Source organism: Felis catus, chromosome A3, assembly GCF_018350175.1.
Source record: "Felis catus isolate Fca126 chromosome A3, F.catus_Fca126_mat1.0, whole genome shotgun sequence".
NCBI classification, from domain to species: domain Eukaryota; kingdom Metazoa; phylum Chordata; class Mammalia; order Carnivora; family Felidae; genus Felis; species Felis catus.
Window position 1 is genome coordinate 114,205,326 of NC_058370.1, and position 14,051 is coordinate 114,219,376.

Consider the following 14,051-nt stretch of genomic DNA (forward strand, 5'->3'; position numbering starts at 1 on the left):
TCCTGATGTTAGCAACAAAGCATTCAGACTTTCACCAGTAAGTATGATATCAACTGTAGTTTTTTTTAGATGACTTTTATCAGGTTGAAGAAATTTCCTTCTATTCCTAGGTTGCTGAGAATTATTATGGATGTATGTCAGATAATGTCAAATGTTTTTTTCTGCATCAACATACTTGATCATGTAGTTTTTCTTCTTTGGATTAATACATTGAATTACATAAATTGATATCCAAATATCGAAACAGCTCTGCATTCTCTGTATAAAGCCCACTTGGTGGTTGTATAATATTCTTTTTATATATGGTTGAGTTCTTTAGTAATATTTTATTGAGGATTTTACTTCTATGTTCATGAATGATACTCGTCTTAAGTTTTCTTTTGTTTTATTCTCTTGGTCTGGGATTTATATCATTTAATGATAGCATCATGAAAACCTTACAAGTCTTATTATTAAATTTCCAAGTATTTGGAAATTTCCTTGTTATCTTTCTGTTATTATTTTCTACTCTAACTCCATTATATTCGGAGAACATGCTTTTAGCTAAAGAAGATGCCCATCTCTGACCAAAAAAAACAAAAGCAAAACACTCTTGTGTCAATTTCAGGAGCATTTCTTGCCCATGGAGCAGCTAAAATTTTTTGATTGGTAACAAAAATCTAGTAAATGACAAATGAACATAGTCAATTCTTTTTTCTTTTTCCAGGTGGTCTGACTGACAGCTTGGGTAATTTGAAGAATCTTATGAAGCTCATACTGTACAACATTAAGATGAATGAGGAAGATGCGATAAAATTAGGTCAGATTTTTATTTTCTTTGTTATTTTTATTAATGTAAGTTTGATAATAAGAACAGTTAACTTAAGACTCCTAGGCACTGGTTGTGTCTGTATAAGGCAAGGATGCCTTTATCTACTTGTGTTACATTGATTTTCTAGACGTTTTTCTCCATGGCCATTCCAATCCTTCAGCACCATTTTATGTAAATTGCACACACGTAGACTGTAACGCTTTGGGGGACAGAAGCCATGATACGTTTTTATCTTCCTGGCTGATTGACTATGTTTATATTTGAAGCATAGAAACAGTATAAAAAAGTTTATACTGTGGTTTCATAATTAAATAAAGCTTTGTAAATGGAATGGAACACAAGAAGGAATGTGGACCAAGAAAACCTAAACAGTACGAGCAGAATGTGTGGTTTGTCACAGGGAGCCAGCCTCTCCAGGACAGGGAGAATTCCCATTGAAGCTGTTTTCCTCCAGTGTCCCTGCTTTCTGCCCCCTCCCCCATGGCTCTTTTTCCCCCCACTGTTTGAGCCCTCAGTTAAATGTTCCTCAGCCTTATTCTTTTTTATTCTGCTTCCTGCCTAAAGACAACCTTATCCTACAAGTGAAAAATGGCTGCCCTTTTTTTCATTACATGGCCTATATAAGAATAATCAGATTAATTCAGTGTTCAATAAACATCTGTTGCATGCCTATAAATTACTCAGAGTATTAGAGCTGGAAGGAGCCTCAGAGCATCTAGTTCAACTCTCTCATTTTACTGCCACTGAAACCTAGAACAGTTTATTGACTTGCGCAAGGTCTCACTAATTGGTACAAAGGGCTCAAAAATACCTATCTCAGATGATCTGGTCCCCAGGAACCAGTCTGGGGTAGGGGGCGCCTGGGTGGCTCAGTTAGTTAAACATCTGACTCTTAATCTCAGCTCAGGTCTTGATTTCAGGGTTCCGAGTTCAAGCCCCATGTTGGGTTCTGTTCTGGGTATAAAGCCTACTTTAAAAACAAAAAAAGGAACCAGTCTGGGCTTAAATAGACAAATCTAAATTTATTGTTTATTAAAGGGTTACTATGCATAGGTTAGACACTACTCTAGGTACTTTTACATACTTCTTCTCATTGGATCCTCATAATAGTCCCAGGACATAGGTATAATTATCCCTGAATCCACAGCCAAAATGTTGAATAACCTGTCCAAGGTTACACAATTAAAGTATGGGATCCAGGAATCAAACTGACTGCAAAGCTCATGTTCACAACCCCTAAACTATATAGTTGACTATAAACAGTTACACTAGAATCACACCAAGGAACTGAAGTCCCCATGCTACCCCTCTGAATTCAGACTCCACCCCTCCTAAAATTTGGGGGGAGATTAAGAGAAAGTGCTCATTCAGAATATTTCATCCTCATCCTACCAAAAATATGGTAAAAGGCACACATTGATATGCATTAAAATACTGCCCATTTACTATAGTTTTTCTCATGTTACTGAGAGAATGACCTCCACATAGGTGACCTTGGTATGGTCCAGGAGATTGGAGAGTAATGGTTGAAAGAAGAACAACTCTCTTCAGCTTTTATAACTCAAGGTCTCTAGAGATAGAGTGTGGCAAGATCTGTGTGCAATTGTTCTTTGCCTTCTTTTCAGTCCATCAGTCTATGTTTAAATCAAATTAACTTGGTGTCCTAATGTATTTCCTTTCCTACTTTTTGCAGCTGAAGGTCTGACAAACCTGAAGAAGTTGTGTTTACTTCATATGACCCACTTGTCTGACATTGGGAAGGGAATGGATTACATAGTAAAGTCTCTGTCAGCTGAACCCTGTGACCTTGAAGAAATCCAATTAGTCTCCTGCTGCCTGACTGCCAATGCTATGAAAACCCTAGGTAACTGTTGCCTGCATTAAGTGAATGAGAACAGTGTAAGAGAACATGTGATACTTTCATACTAATGCATGTTAAGTCTCTCAAAAGGAAATTTAATTTTTAGAGAAACTGGAAAAGATAATAAAGACTTCCAGGTAATATCTAGCCTGTTTTTAATGATCTTCTCCATGACTGGAATGAAAATGGAGAATTAGGAGAACATTTCAGAATAATGGAAGATATTATAATTTTATGATATGGTGAACAAAAAGAAAAGAAGAAATAGGTGCTTGAAACTTGGCACATGCTCTGTTATATAATAACTGCCTAATAAATATTTAGATGATGGATAAATAAATGATTGAGAAGCAGAGAGAGAAGAATTTTCTTAAATGTTCTCAGGCCACCAATTCTTTCCCACTGCCCTTTTAAAATGCAGCTAACGTACATTAATATAAGAGTTGAGTCTTGGGGTGCCTGGGTGGCTCCGTCAGTTAGCGTCCAACTCTTGATTTTGGCTCAGGTCATGATCTCATGGTTTGTGAGATCAAGCCCCATGTTGAGCTCCACACCGACAGTACAGAGCCTGCTTGAGATTCTCTTTCTGCCTCTCCTCCACTTGTGCTCTATCTCAAAACAAATAAACTAAAAAAATTTTTTTTAACTTAAAAAAATAAACTTAAAAAAAACTGCTCGGAATCTGTAAAATGAAATCATTTGTATGCTACTACAAACCAAAAGCTAGAGAAACCCATGATTAGAAGAGGCTAGATAAACACTAGGAAAACAAGGATAAGTAGATCCTTACTTCTCTACCTGATCCTGAAAACAGACAGACTTAGAACTATAAATAGCAGCTGTACTCTTTTTGAGAGGAGTTCCATGGGTTTTTTATGTTAAAGCACCAAACCCCAGAGGTTATTTTACTCTACAATTGAGTAAAAGTGATAATAGCTGGGGCAACTGGCTGGCTCAGTCAGTACAGCATGTGATTCTTCATCTGGGGGTCATGAGTTCAAGCCCCAGGTTGGGTGTAGAGCTTACCTAAAAAAATAATTTTAAAAACAGCTAATAATAATAATAATAATAATAATAATAATAATAATAATAGTTTAATAAGAGTATATATCATGAAAAACCTCTTTTAATTAGAGATATTTCTTATTAGTCTTGATAGGAGAAACTTCAATTAGATTAAACAACCATGATAAATACCTAATGTAAAGAAAAGAACTAAGCAGTTTTTAGCTAGAGTGATGGTATTCTACGATTAATGTTTGCGTGTAAAATAATTTTTCATATTTTTTACCTCAACATAATTATATCTTTTGCAGATAGCATGGAATTGAGTCTTGCTTTTTGGGGGAAAAAAAAAAAAAAGTCCAGTCTTTTTCTGCCTTTTAATTAGTGCTTAGTCCATTTACATTTAATGTAATTATTGATGTGGATAGATTTTCATCTGCCATTTTGCTATTTGTTTTCTATTTTTCTCACCTGTCTTTTTTTTTTTTTTACTTCCTAAGTTTTTATTATTAACATCACAACTATGACATTACCAAAATCATTTAAATTAAGATAAACAAAGAACTGCTCATTTCATCTGTTTTTGTTGTTGTTGTTGTTCCTTTGTTTCTCCTGCATAAGGACGTTTTAGAATTGGAAGCAATCTTACATTTTATCTAGTTCAACTTCCTTGTTCTTTGTTTTGAAGTTTTTGTGTGTTTTTTTTAAGTTTATTTTTGAGAGGGAGAGAAAGAGTGTGTACAGGGAAGGGGCAGAGAGAGAGGGAGAGGGAGAATCCTGAGGAGGCTCCACCCCACCAGCACAGAGCCTGATGCAGGGCTCAAACTCAGGAACTGTGAGTCAGACACTCAACTGACTGAGCCACCCAGGCGCCCCTCAACTTCCTCATTCTAAAGATGAAGCTTCAGTGGAAGCTTGGAGAAATGGAGTGACCTTCCTATAGTTATGTAACAAGTATATTTTATGCTGCATTAGGCTTTACATGAAGTTTATTAGTCAGAGCTTAGGACTGGAAATATCTATCTGTCCATTTAGTCATAGCCATGAAAGTTCAGGGTTAAATCTAGCCAGATACCTTTGGGAATAATTAAATAATTTAACTAATCAGGTCAAATAATGATGTGCATGCTATCAACAAAGAAGACAAGGACTTAGGATTCTCCTAAGGATATTTTTTAAATGCATATATAGTTCTGTAAAAGCCTTTTAATTTTGGATTGAAATTTTTTCCCAGCTCAGAATCTTCACAATTTGGCCAAACTGAGCATTCTTGATTTATCTGAAAATCACCTGGAAAAGGATGGAAATGAAGCTCTACATGAACTGAGTAAGAATAACAATTTAGCCAAAATCACATAGTTGAGTATATGTACTAGATAGTCAGAAACACGTATCTGGGCCCTGATGTTTTTTGGTCCATGTGTGCCTTACTATACGTCCCTCAAGGGACACAGACCAATGACTTTGAGCTACCAGTTTTCACACGCTCATCACACATGCTGAGGCTCCCAACTGCTTGCTTCATTCTAGGGGGCCAGTGTCTGAGACTAATTGATATTCAAAACGAATTTGTTTAAGGAGTTAATAAGATTTTTCTTTTCTTTTCTTTTCTTTTCTTTTCTTTTCTTTTCTTTTCTTTTCTTTTCTTAATGTTTATTCATTTTGGAGAAAGAGACAGAGTGGAAGCAGGGGAGGAGCAGAAAGAGAGGGAGTCACAGAATCTGAAGCAGGCTCCAGGCTCTGAGCTGTCAGCACAGAGCCTGATGTGGGGCTCAAACTCACAAACCTGAGTTTGAAAGATCCTGACCTGACCCAAAGTCAAACACCTAACTGACTGAGTCACCCAGGCACCCCAATGATAAGATTTTTAAAGTGTGATAGTGATACTGTGATTACATTTTTTTCTTTTTTTTTTTTTTAAGAACTATATGGGGCACTTGAGTGGCTCAGTCGGTTAAGCGTCCACTTCAGCTCAGGTCATGATCTCAAGGTTCGTGAGTCTGAGCCCTGCATTGGGCTCTGCAGAGCCTGGAGCCTGCTTCAGATTCTGTCTCCCTTTCTCTCTGCCCCTCCCCCGCTCACACTCTGTCTCTCAACAATAAACATTAAAAAAATAAAAAATAAATTAATTAAATTAAATTAAAAAAAGAACTGTATTTACTGTCTGAGATTTGCTTTAAAATAATTCAGGAGAAAAAGAATTAAGTGAAGATGAAGGAAGCTTGTCCATAAACTGATGTTTGTTGAAGGTTGGCTTATTAGTACATATAGTTTCATTATACTATTCTGCATAATATTTGTATACTCTTGAGTACTTTCCACAAAAATATTAACCAAAATTCAAGTAGATTCTCATCGCATCATCGCACAATGAGTAGGCTGCAGAGATAAAGACTATTCCTTTTCCCACATCCCTTCATTCTTCATCAAGAAGAATCCACTGAGATGATTCAATTCCTGCATTGCTCTCTGGTTCTTGAAGTTGACAGGCTGTACATCCTGGAACAGCTGACTGTGCTCATGTTGCCCTGGTGGAGTGATGTACGAGTTAGTCTGACCAGGCTGTTGGAGCAACTGGAGGGGGCCCTGCGGCTCATCAAGCTTGGGCTGAAAAACTGGAGACTCACAGATGCAGAGATTAGAATTCTAGGTAGGTACATACATACAGAGCCAAGAGAAAAGAAGTGAGCTCTAACAAAGCTCTTAAGTTGGTTTTAAAAATTAATTGTATTTATTTATTTACCTTCTCTTTTTGTTAAGATTTTATTTTTTAATGTTTATGTATTTATTTTGAGAGAGAGAGAGAGAGTGTGTGTGCGTAAGTCGGGGCAGGGGCAGAGAGAGAGGGAGAAGAGAGAGAATCCTAGGCTCCATGCTGTGAGTGCAGAGCCAGACGCAAGGCTTGATCCCATGAACCATGAAATCAGAATCTGAGCTGAAATCAAGTGTCAGATGTGTAACTGACTGAGCCACCCAGGTGCTCCAAGATTTTATTTTTAAGTAATGTCTACACCCAGTGTGGGGCTTGAGCTCACAACCCTTAGATCAAGAGTCACATTCTCTACCAACAGAGCCATCCAGGGGCCCCACCTCCTCTTTTTGTACAAGTATATTTAAAGAGCATTCAAGGAGTATTAATTAATCAAGAGATTAAGAAGTAAAATGATTTAAACATTTTTAAACATTTATTATGAGAGAGAGAGAGAGAGACAGAGAGAGGCAGAGAGTGAGGGAGACAGAGAGAATCCAAGCAGGCTCTGTGCTGTCAGAGAACCATGAGATCATGACCTGAGCTGACATCAAGAGTCAGGTGCTTAACCGACTGAGCCACCCAGGAGCCCTAAGGAGTAAAATGGTTTAAAACACTGGCCTGCCTTCAGGTTTTTAAGCATTAAAAAGTATTAAAGGAAAAACATTCCCATTACCTGAGAAGGTATATTATGTTTAGGAATTGCTCTTCCTACCCTTAACTGTCTGAAATTCAGCAATGCTCCTCCAGTTTGGGGAAATATTTTTAAGTTACCTGTTGGGTATTTAAAACATGTAAAGGTAGAGGCACCTGCATGGCTCAGTGGTTGGGCGTCTGACTCTGGATCTCTGCTCAGGTCACCATCTATCGGTTCGTGGGATCAAACCCGTGCTTGAGATTCTCTCTCTGCCTCTCACTCTGAACCTCTCCCATGCACCCATGTGCTCATGCTGTCTCTCTCTCAAAGTAAATAAGCTTAAAAAATATATAAAGGTAAATGCAACTTTATCTAAATGGGATCACTGAATATCTTTAAGCAATTGTGATATAATCCAGGAACAAATAGAGATATAGAATGACTGAAGATTCCATTAACCTCAGGCAGTTGATGAAAGGTCTTCATTCTACCTGTGTGTTATTAATTTCTATGTAACAGATTACCCCCCAAAACACTGTCTTAAAATAACTATAAATGTTATCTCACAATTTCTGTGGGTGAGGAAAGTGGTAACAGCGTGGTTCTGGCTTAGGCTCTGTCACGAGGTTGCAGTCCAGATGTTGGATGGGGCTGCCGGAGGATCTGCTTTCTGGGTGGCTCCCCAGTGGGTTGGCAGGTTGCCCAGAGGCCTCAGTTTCTCATCCCTGGACCTCTCCATAGGCTGCATGAGTGTTTTCACAGTGTGGCGGCTCACTTCCCTCAGAGCAAGAGATGTAAGAGAAAACCATTTAGAAGCTGCAATGTCTTTTATGAGCTGGCCTTGGAAGGTCATTTCTGCTGTATGCTGTTGGTTACTTGGGTCAGCCCTATCCACTGTGGGATGGGACAACACAGGGGAGAATATACTAGGATGTGAGGATCACTGGCCCCATCTTAACTGCTGACTACAATACCATCTAAGGCAACATTGGTGAAAGCAACCTTGACTTTATTTCTGTCACAGATTGTCTAGAATATATTTGTAGTGTACAAAATTATGAAACTTATGCTTTTAGCCGTTTTAAGTGTGCAGTTCTGTGGTATTAAGGACATTCACATTTTTGAGCCACCACCATCACATCCATCTCTAGAACTTTTTCATCTTCCTTGACTAAACCTCTGTACCCATTACAAAACTAACTCCCCACCTACTCCTGTATTTAACACCTTTTCTCCTAGAGATGCATATGTCTCTAAGTGCTTAGGCTGCTCCAGGGTTTTAGCCTTCCCTAATGGTGCTTCAAATGCTGGATTTTTTTCTTCCCTTAATTCCTAACTCTAACTTTACTCACTCCCTTAACCCATCAAATCATGTAATTCTGGGTGTCATTCTTACAGATCCCTTCTCTATTCTGGGTGATTTTGGAGGCAGGTGGCTTCTGTGACAGGCTAGTTAGCTAATAAATTATCCCTGTCAGGTAACTTCATACCTTAAACAAGTTGGAAAGGATATGTGTTTTTTACTTCCAAATTTTTATTGAAATTCAAATGAGCTCATACATAGTGTAGCATTTGGGTCAGGAGTAGAATTTAGGGATTTGTCGCTTACATATAACACCCAGTGCTCATCACAAGTGTCCTTAATGCCCATCACCCACTTAGCTCATCCCTCCACCCATTTCCCCTCCAGCAGCCCTCAGTTTGTTCTCTATATGAAGAGTTTCTTATGGTTTGTCTTCCTCTCTATTTTTCCTTCCTTTCCTCTATGTTCATATTTTGTTTCTTAAATTCCACATGAGTAGAATCATATAGTATTTGCCTTTCTCTAACTTATTTTGCTTAGCATAATATACTTTAGTGCCATACACATCATGGCAAATGGCAAGATTTCATTCTTTCTGAATGCCAAGTAATATTCCGTGATAGGTATAGATATAGATAGAGAGATAGATAGAGAGATAGATATTTGGCTATTGTTGACAGCACTGCTATAAACATTGGGTGCATATACCCCTTTGAATCAATATTTTTGTACCCTTTGGATAAATACCTAGTAGTGCAATTGCTGGGTCATAGGGTAGTTCTATTTTTAACTTTTTGAAGAATCTCCTTACTGTTCTCCAGAGTGGCTGCACCAGTTTGCATTCCCACCAATAGTGTAAGAGGGTTCCCCTTTCTCCACAAGGGATGTGTCTTTTTCAGGCCACTGGAAAGTGTGTAGAATTAGAATCATTTGTTTGGGAGGCATTTTTAGGTAGAGGCCTTTTAGCATCTTTCACATATTTAAGTAGTTAGCTGCCTGATTTGCCCACTTCTCAGGCTGGCCAGTGAGACCAGAGAAAGAGACTGTACAATTTAATTAAGTTAAGAACTGAGCTAGGCAGTAATTTGCCACTTGACTTTAGTTGCCCAAGGCCTTATAGCCTCCACATGTAAATGAGAAAAATAAGAGTAACAAAAGGCAGCTGGCTCTTGGAAATTGAGCTGTAACAATGTACCCTCAAATGCAAGTAAAAAAAAAAAAGTATAAAATGAACAACTCAATAGCAGTAACTACTTTATTCTCAAAGTGTTTTAAAGAAGAACTTGTGGAATTATAATTACATCCCTAATAACAGATAACATTATCCCTGTTTTATAAAAAGGCAGAGACATAAGGTAGTCATACTAAAGCAGGGAAAGAAAGGGTTGCAGACAGAAGAGCAAGAGTTGAAGATGTGGGGAGACAGTGTGGCTGCTGGTCCCTACCCTAGTCCCCTCCAGACATTTTTTTCACCTCCCACAAGGAGGAAAAGCAGTCTGCTTGCGCTTGAGCCATAAGCTGGAGTGAAAACTGCCTTTGGTCTCTGCCTTTGGTCTCTCCCAGGTGATGAGGCTGCTATCTAGAGGCTCCATCTTTGTGAAATGGTGAGTGCCCTGCTTTTGGGGTCAGATCTGCCCACCCTTCCCACTTGATAGATGGATGGCCTGTAGCAACTAAAAGTCTCTGAGCCTCAGTCTGCTCATCTGTCAAACGAGAGTCACTGTAATACCAACCATATTAGCAGTTACTGTGCCAGTCAGTTATAAAACTAATGCATATAAAGTAAGAAGTTCAACATTGACCCATTGTCTATGTTCAATAAATGGTACCGTGATCATTTTCCTCGGTGGACTTCAAGATACTAGGCTTATCTTCCTTTTTTAAAGAAAGCTTCCTCAGCCTGCAAAACAAATAAAATTTATCAAAATAAACCCTGCTTGCTTCATGTATAAGACCATTCACAATGGAACCTCAACTTATCTTCCTCTTCACCTTCATCTTCTGCCATGCCTCCCTACTTACATGAGGTTCCATCCTCACAGACTTCTGTTGTTCCCCAAAAGTGCCTTTGTACACGCACTTTCTCCAGAACACCCTTTCCCTTCTCAAACAGTCCCTGTAAGACATAACTGAAATATCTCCTCCTTGGTCACATACTCTTCCTGTGCTCTCTCTTCTGCCATATGTAACTTGGATGTCTGCTTTAAGCCTCTTGTCCAGAGTCTTTTGAACTGTTTTTGATTATGACCCACAGTTAAAAAATACATTTTATCTTATGATCTAACATACACATACATACACATTAAAAAAGTTTCACAGAAAGTGATTATCTTATGCCATGTGTGACACAAGCTGTTATTTTCTATTCTTTCTGTTCTGTTTCACTTAAAATAGATGCTGATTGCAACCCATTAAATTTATTTCACACGCCTCTAAAGGAGGGGACACCCTGAAGCTTACAAAAAACACTGCCCTAATACATATCCTGCCCAGGATGTCAGCCTAGATCCAGGGCTTCTGTTTCCATGTCACTTTGGCTGTCTCTACTTCCATGTGTGTCTGGATCTGTGTCACCTAGCCTTCTGCAGAGGTTCCTTTCCCTCTTTTCCAAGAGACTTGGACAGGGAGAACAGTCACTTGTCATTTTCTATAAGAAGGGCCCAGGATAATTACAGATATAGCAAATATACTGAGCGCTTGTGGGTAATTGTGATAGTTCTTAGCAGCAGATTATGTTAAATGTAATATTGGTACTTCCATACTCTCAGAGATATTTAACCAATTCTGTCAATTCAGGTTCCAAGTGCCACTCAATTGCCTTGCCCTCTCCCATCTCCATCTCTCATAGTCCCCTATGAAGCTGCCATAGTCCCCAGTATTATCAGTCAATTTAGGCATTAACATTTAATGATGGGTATGTGTGACAGATGCAATAGTGAAATGAAGAAAGTGCAATGAGAGAGAGAGTCTCTAACTGAAGAAAGACGATCTAATGAGATGGAGGGAGAAAATGAGATGTGGATGTGAGGTATGAAATTAGATACAGTAGTTGGAATGTACTTTCCTGGAAAAATTCTAAGCCTGGGTTGTCCCTATATTTCAACTTTTTCTGTACACATAGGATATTGGGGAATATCACACAATTTGGCAGATAGGTATGCTACAATTTCATCAAAAACATTTAGAAGTGAATGGCAAGAAAACACCACCAAAACTTGTGGCATGCAGCAAAAGCAGGGCTTGAATAAAATTCTCATAACCTTAACTCTTTATATGAGAGAAGACCAAAATTAGTAAGTTTCTAATTTAAGAAGCCAGAAAAACATCAGAGTAAACCCAAAATCATAAATATAAGTCAATGAAACAGAAAATAAAAATACACTAAGCAAGATTAATAAAGCTTGAAGTTGGTTCTTTAATAAGAGTAACAAAATAAATAAAAGTCAAGCAAGACTGGGACACCTGCTGGCTCAGTCAGTAGAGCAGGAGACTCTTTTTTTTTGTTTTCAATGTTTATTTATTTTTGAGAGAGAGAGAGAGACAGAGCGTGAGTGGGGGAGGGGCAGAGAGAGAGGGAGACACAGGATCTGAAGCAGGCTCCAGGCTCTGAGCTGTCAGCACAGAGCCCGATGTGGGGCTCAAACCCACGAACCGTGAGATCATAACCTGAGCCAAAGTCAGACACTTAACCAACTGAGCCACCCAGGTGCCCCAGAGCAGGAGACTCTTGACCTCGGGGTTGTGAGGTCAAGCCCCATATAGAGCTTACTTAAAAAAAAAAAAAAAAAGTCAAGCAAGACTGAGAAAGAGAAGATTGAGTGACATAAATAATTTCATTAGTCAAAATAGAGACAAGCACATGTAGTAGTAGCTTTATTCATTATCACCAAAAACTGGAAGCAACTGAGATGTCCTTCAATGGTGAATAGATAAACAAACTGTGGTCCAGCCATACAATAGTGTATTATTCAGTGGTAAGAATATATGAGCAAGAAGCCATGAAAAGCCACAGAAGAAACTTAAATACATAGGGCTAAGTAAGAGAAACGAGTCTGAAGAGGCTACATAACATATGAAACCAACTGCATGACATTTTGGACAAGCACAGCAAAAAGTTCAGTGACTGTGGGTGTTCACCCAAAGAAAATGAAAAGACTGATTTGTAAAGATATATACACCTCTGTGTTTATTGTAGCATTATTTATAATAGCCAAGATATGGAAGACACCTAAAAGTCCACTGAAAGGTGAATAAAGATGTGGTATGTATAGACAGTAGAATATTACCCAGACATAAAAAAGAATGAAATCTTATCATTCACAACAATATGGATGGACCTAGAGGGTATTATGCTAACTGAAATAAGTCAGAGAAAGGCAAATACCCTATGATCTAAAATCTAACAAACAAAACAAATAAACAAACAACAACAATAGAAACAGTCATAGATACAGAGAACTGGTGGTTACCAGAGGGAGAAGGGTGGCAGGATGGGTGAAATAGGTGAAGGGGACTTAGAAGTACAAACTTCCAGTTATACAATGCAAATTCTGAATTCAGAATGTTAATAATTTATTTAAAAGAAATATGGAGAAGAAAAGCTTCAAAATTAGAGCATGCTGCCTGTCAAGAATTTGCATTGTATAACTCAAAGTTGTGGGGATGAAAAGTATAACCTAGGGAGCACAGGGAATATAGTCAATAATAACTGACCAATGGGAACCACTTTTATCATGATGAGCATTGCATAATGTATGTAATTGTCAAATCACTGTGTTGTACACCTGAAACTAACATAATATTATATGTCAGCTATACTTCAAGTTTAAAACAAAGTTCAGGGGTTTCTAGGAGCTCAGATGAAAGGGAAGAAGAACCAGAAAATCACTTAGGGGGCCCCTGGCTGGCTTAGTCAGAAGAACATGTGACTCTTGATCTCAGGGCCATGAGTTCAAGCCCCACACTGGGTATAGAGATTACTGAAAAAAAAAAAAAATCAACTTAAAAACAATCACTTAGTAGGTCTGAGAAACCTGATGATGGAATGAGGAATCCAAAACACTCTAACTGTATTACAAAGTGTGAATCAACCTCACTAGGGGATAAAGGACAAAGATGCTGCCATAAATAACTTAGGAAATGAGTGGTCTGTAAAACTAAAGGCAAAATAAACTGTACATAAGCATTGTACTCTAACTTATAAAGTTATATTCAGTTGGAGTATAGATTATTTTGATACTGCTATATACATTTACACTGGAATAATTAAGTAAATGGATGGCAGAGGGTGGGACCCAGGGTTTTCATTGCTGTGGTAGGAATCTACAGCAAGAGAAGAAGGCTAGTATAATCCATGTGGGTATGGATTAGAATTGGAGACATCAGTATGGACTCATTTCATGTTTACCTTAATATATAGGTTACATCTAGAAAAAATATATATAGCATACTGTGAAATAATAGAAAATAAATATTGGTCTCTGCCCCCAGTTCCTGGTACAATGCCTGAAACCTCCGTAACTTCCTAAGTGATAACACTCTGGGTGGGCTCCTGGATGGCTCCAGGATGGGTCACCAGAAAGACCAAGCCATGATTAGAAGCTTGCAATTTTCATGTCCACCTGTCATCCTCCAAAGAATAGAGAGGGGCTAGAAACCGAGTTAACAATTTATCATGCCTGTAGA

The 14,051-nt window shown here is 38.3% G+C and overlaps 1 protein-coding gene across 1 annotated transcript in view; it reads left to right on the plus strand.

The window, feature by feature from the left end:
* NLRC4 (NLR family CARD domain containing 4) overlaps positions 1-14,051 on the plus strand; it is a 36,867-nt gene that overhangs the window by 17,776 nt on the left and 5,040 nt on the right. The window contains 4 exon segments of the mRNA XM_019827705.3: positions 707-799; positions 2,505-2,675; positions 4,912-5,004; positions 6,160-6,327. Coding sequence (XP_019683264.3) covers positions 707-799; positions 2,505-2,675; positions 4,912-5,004; positions 6,160-6,327 — 525 coding nt within the window.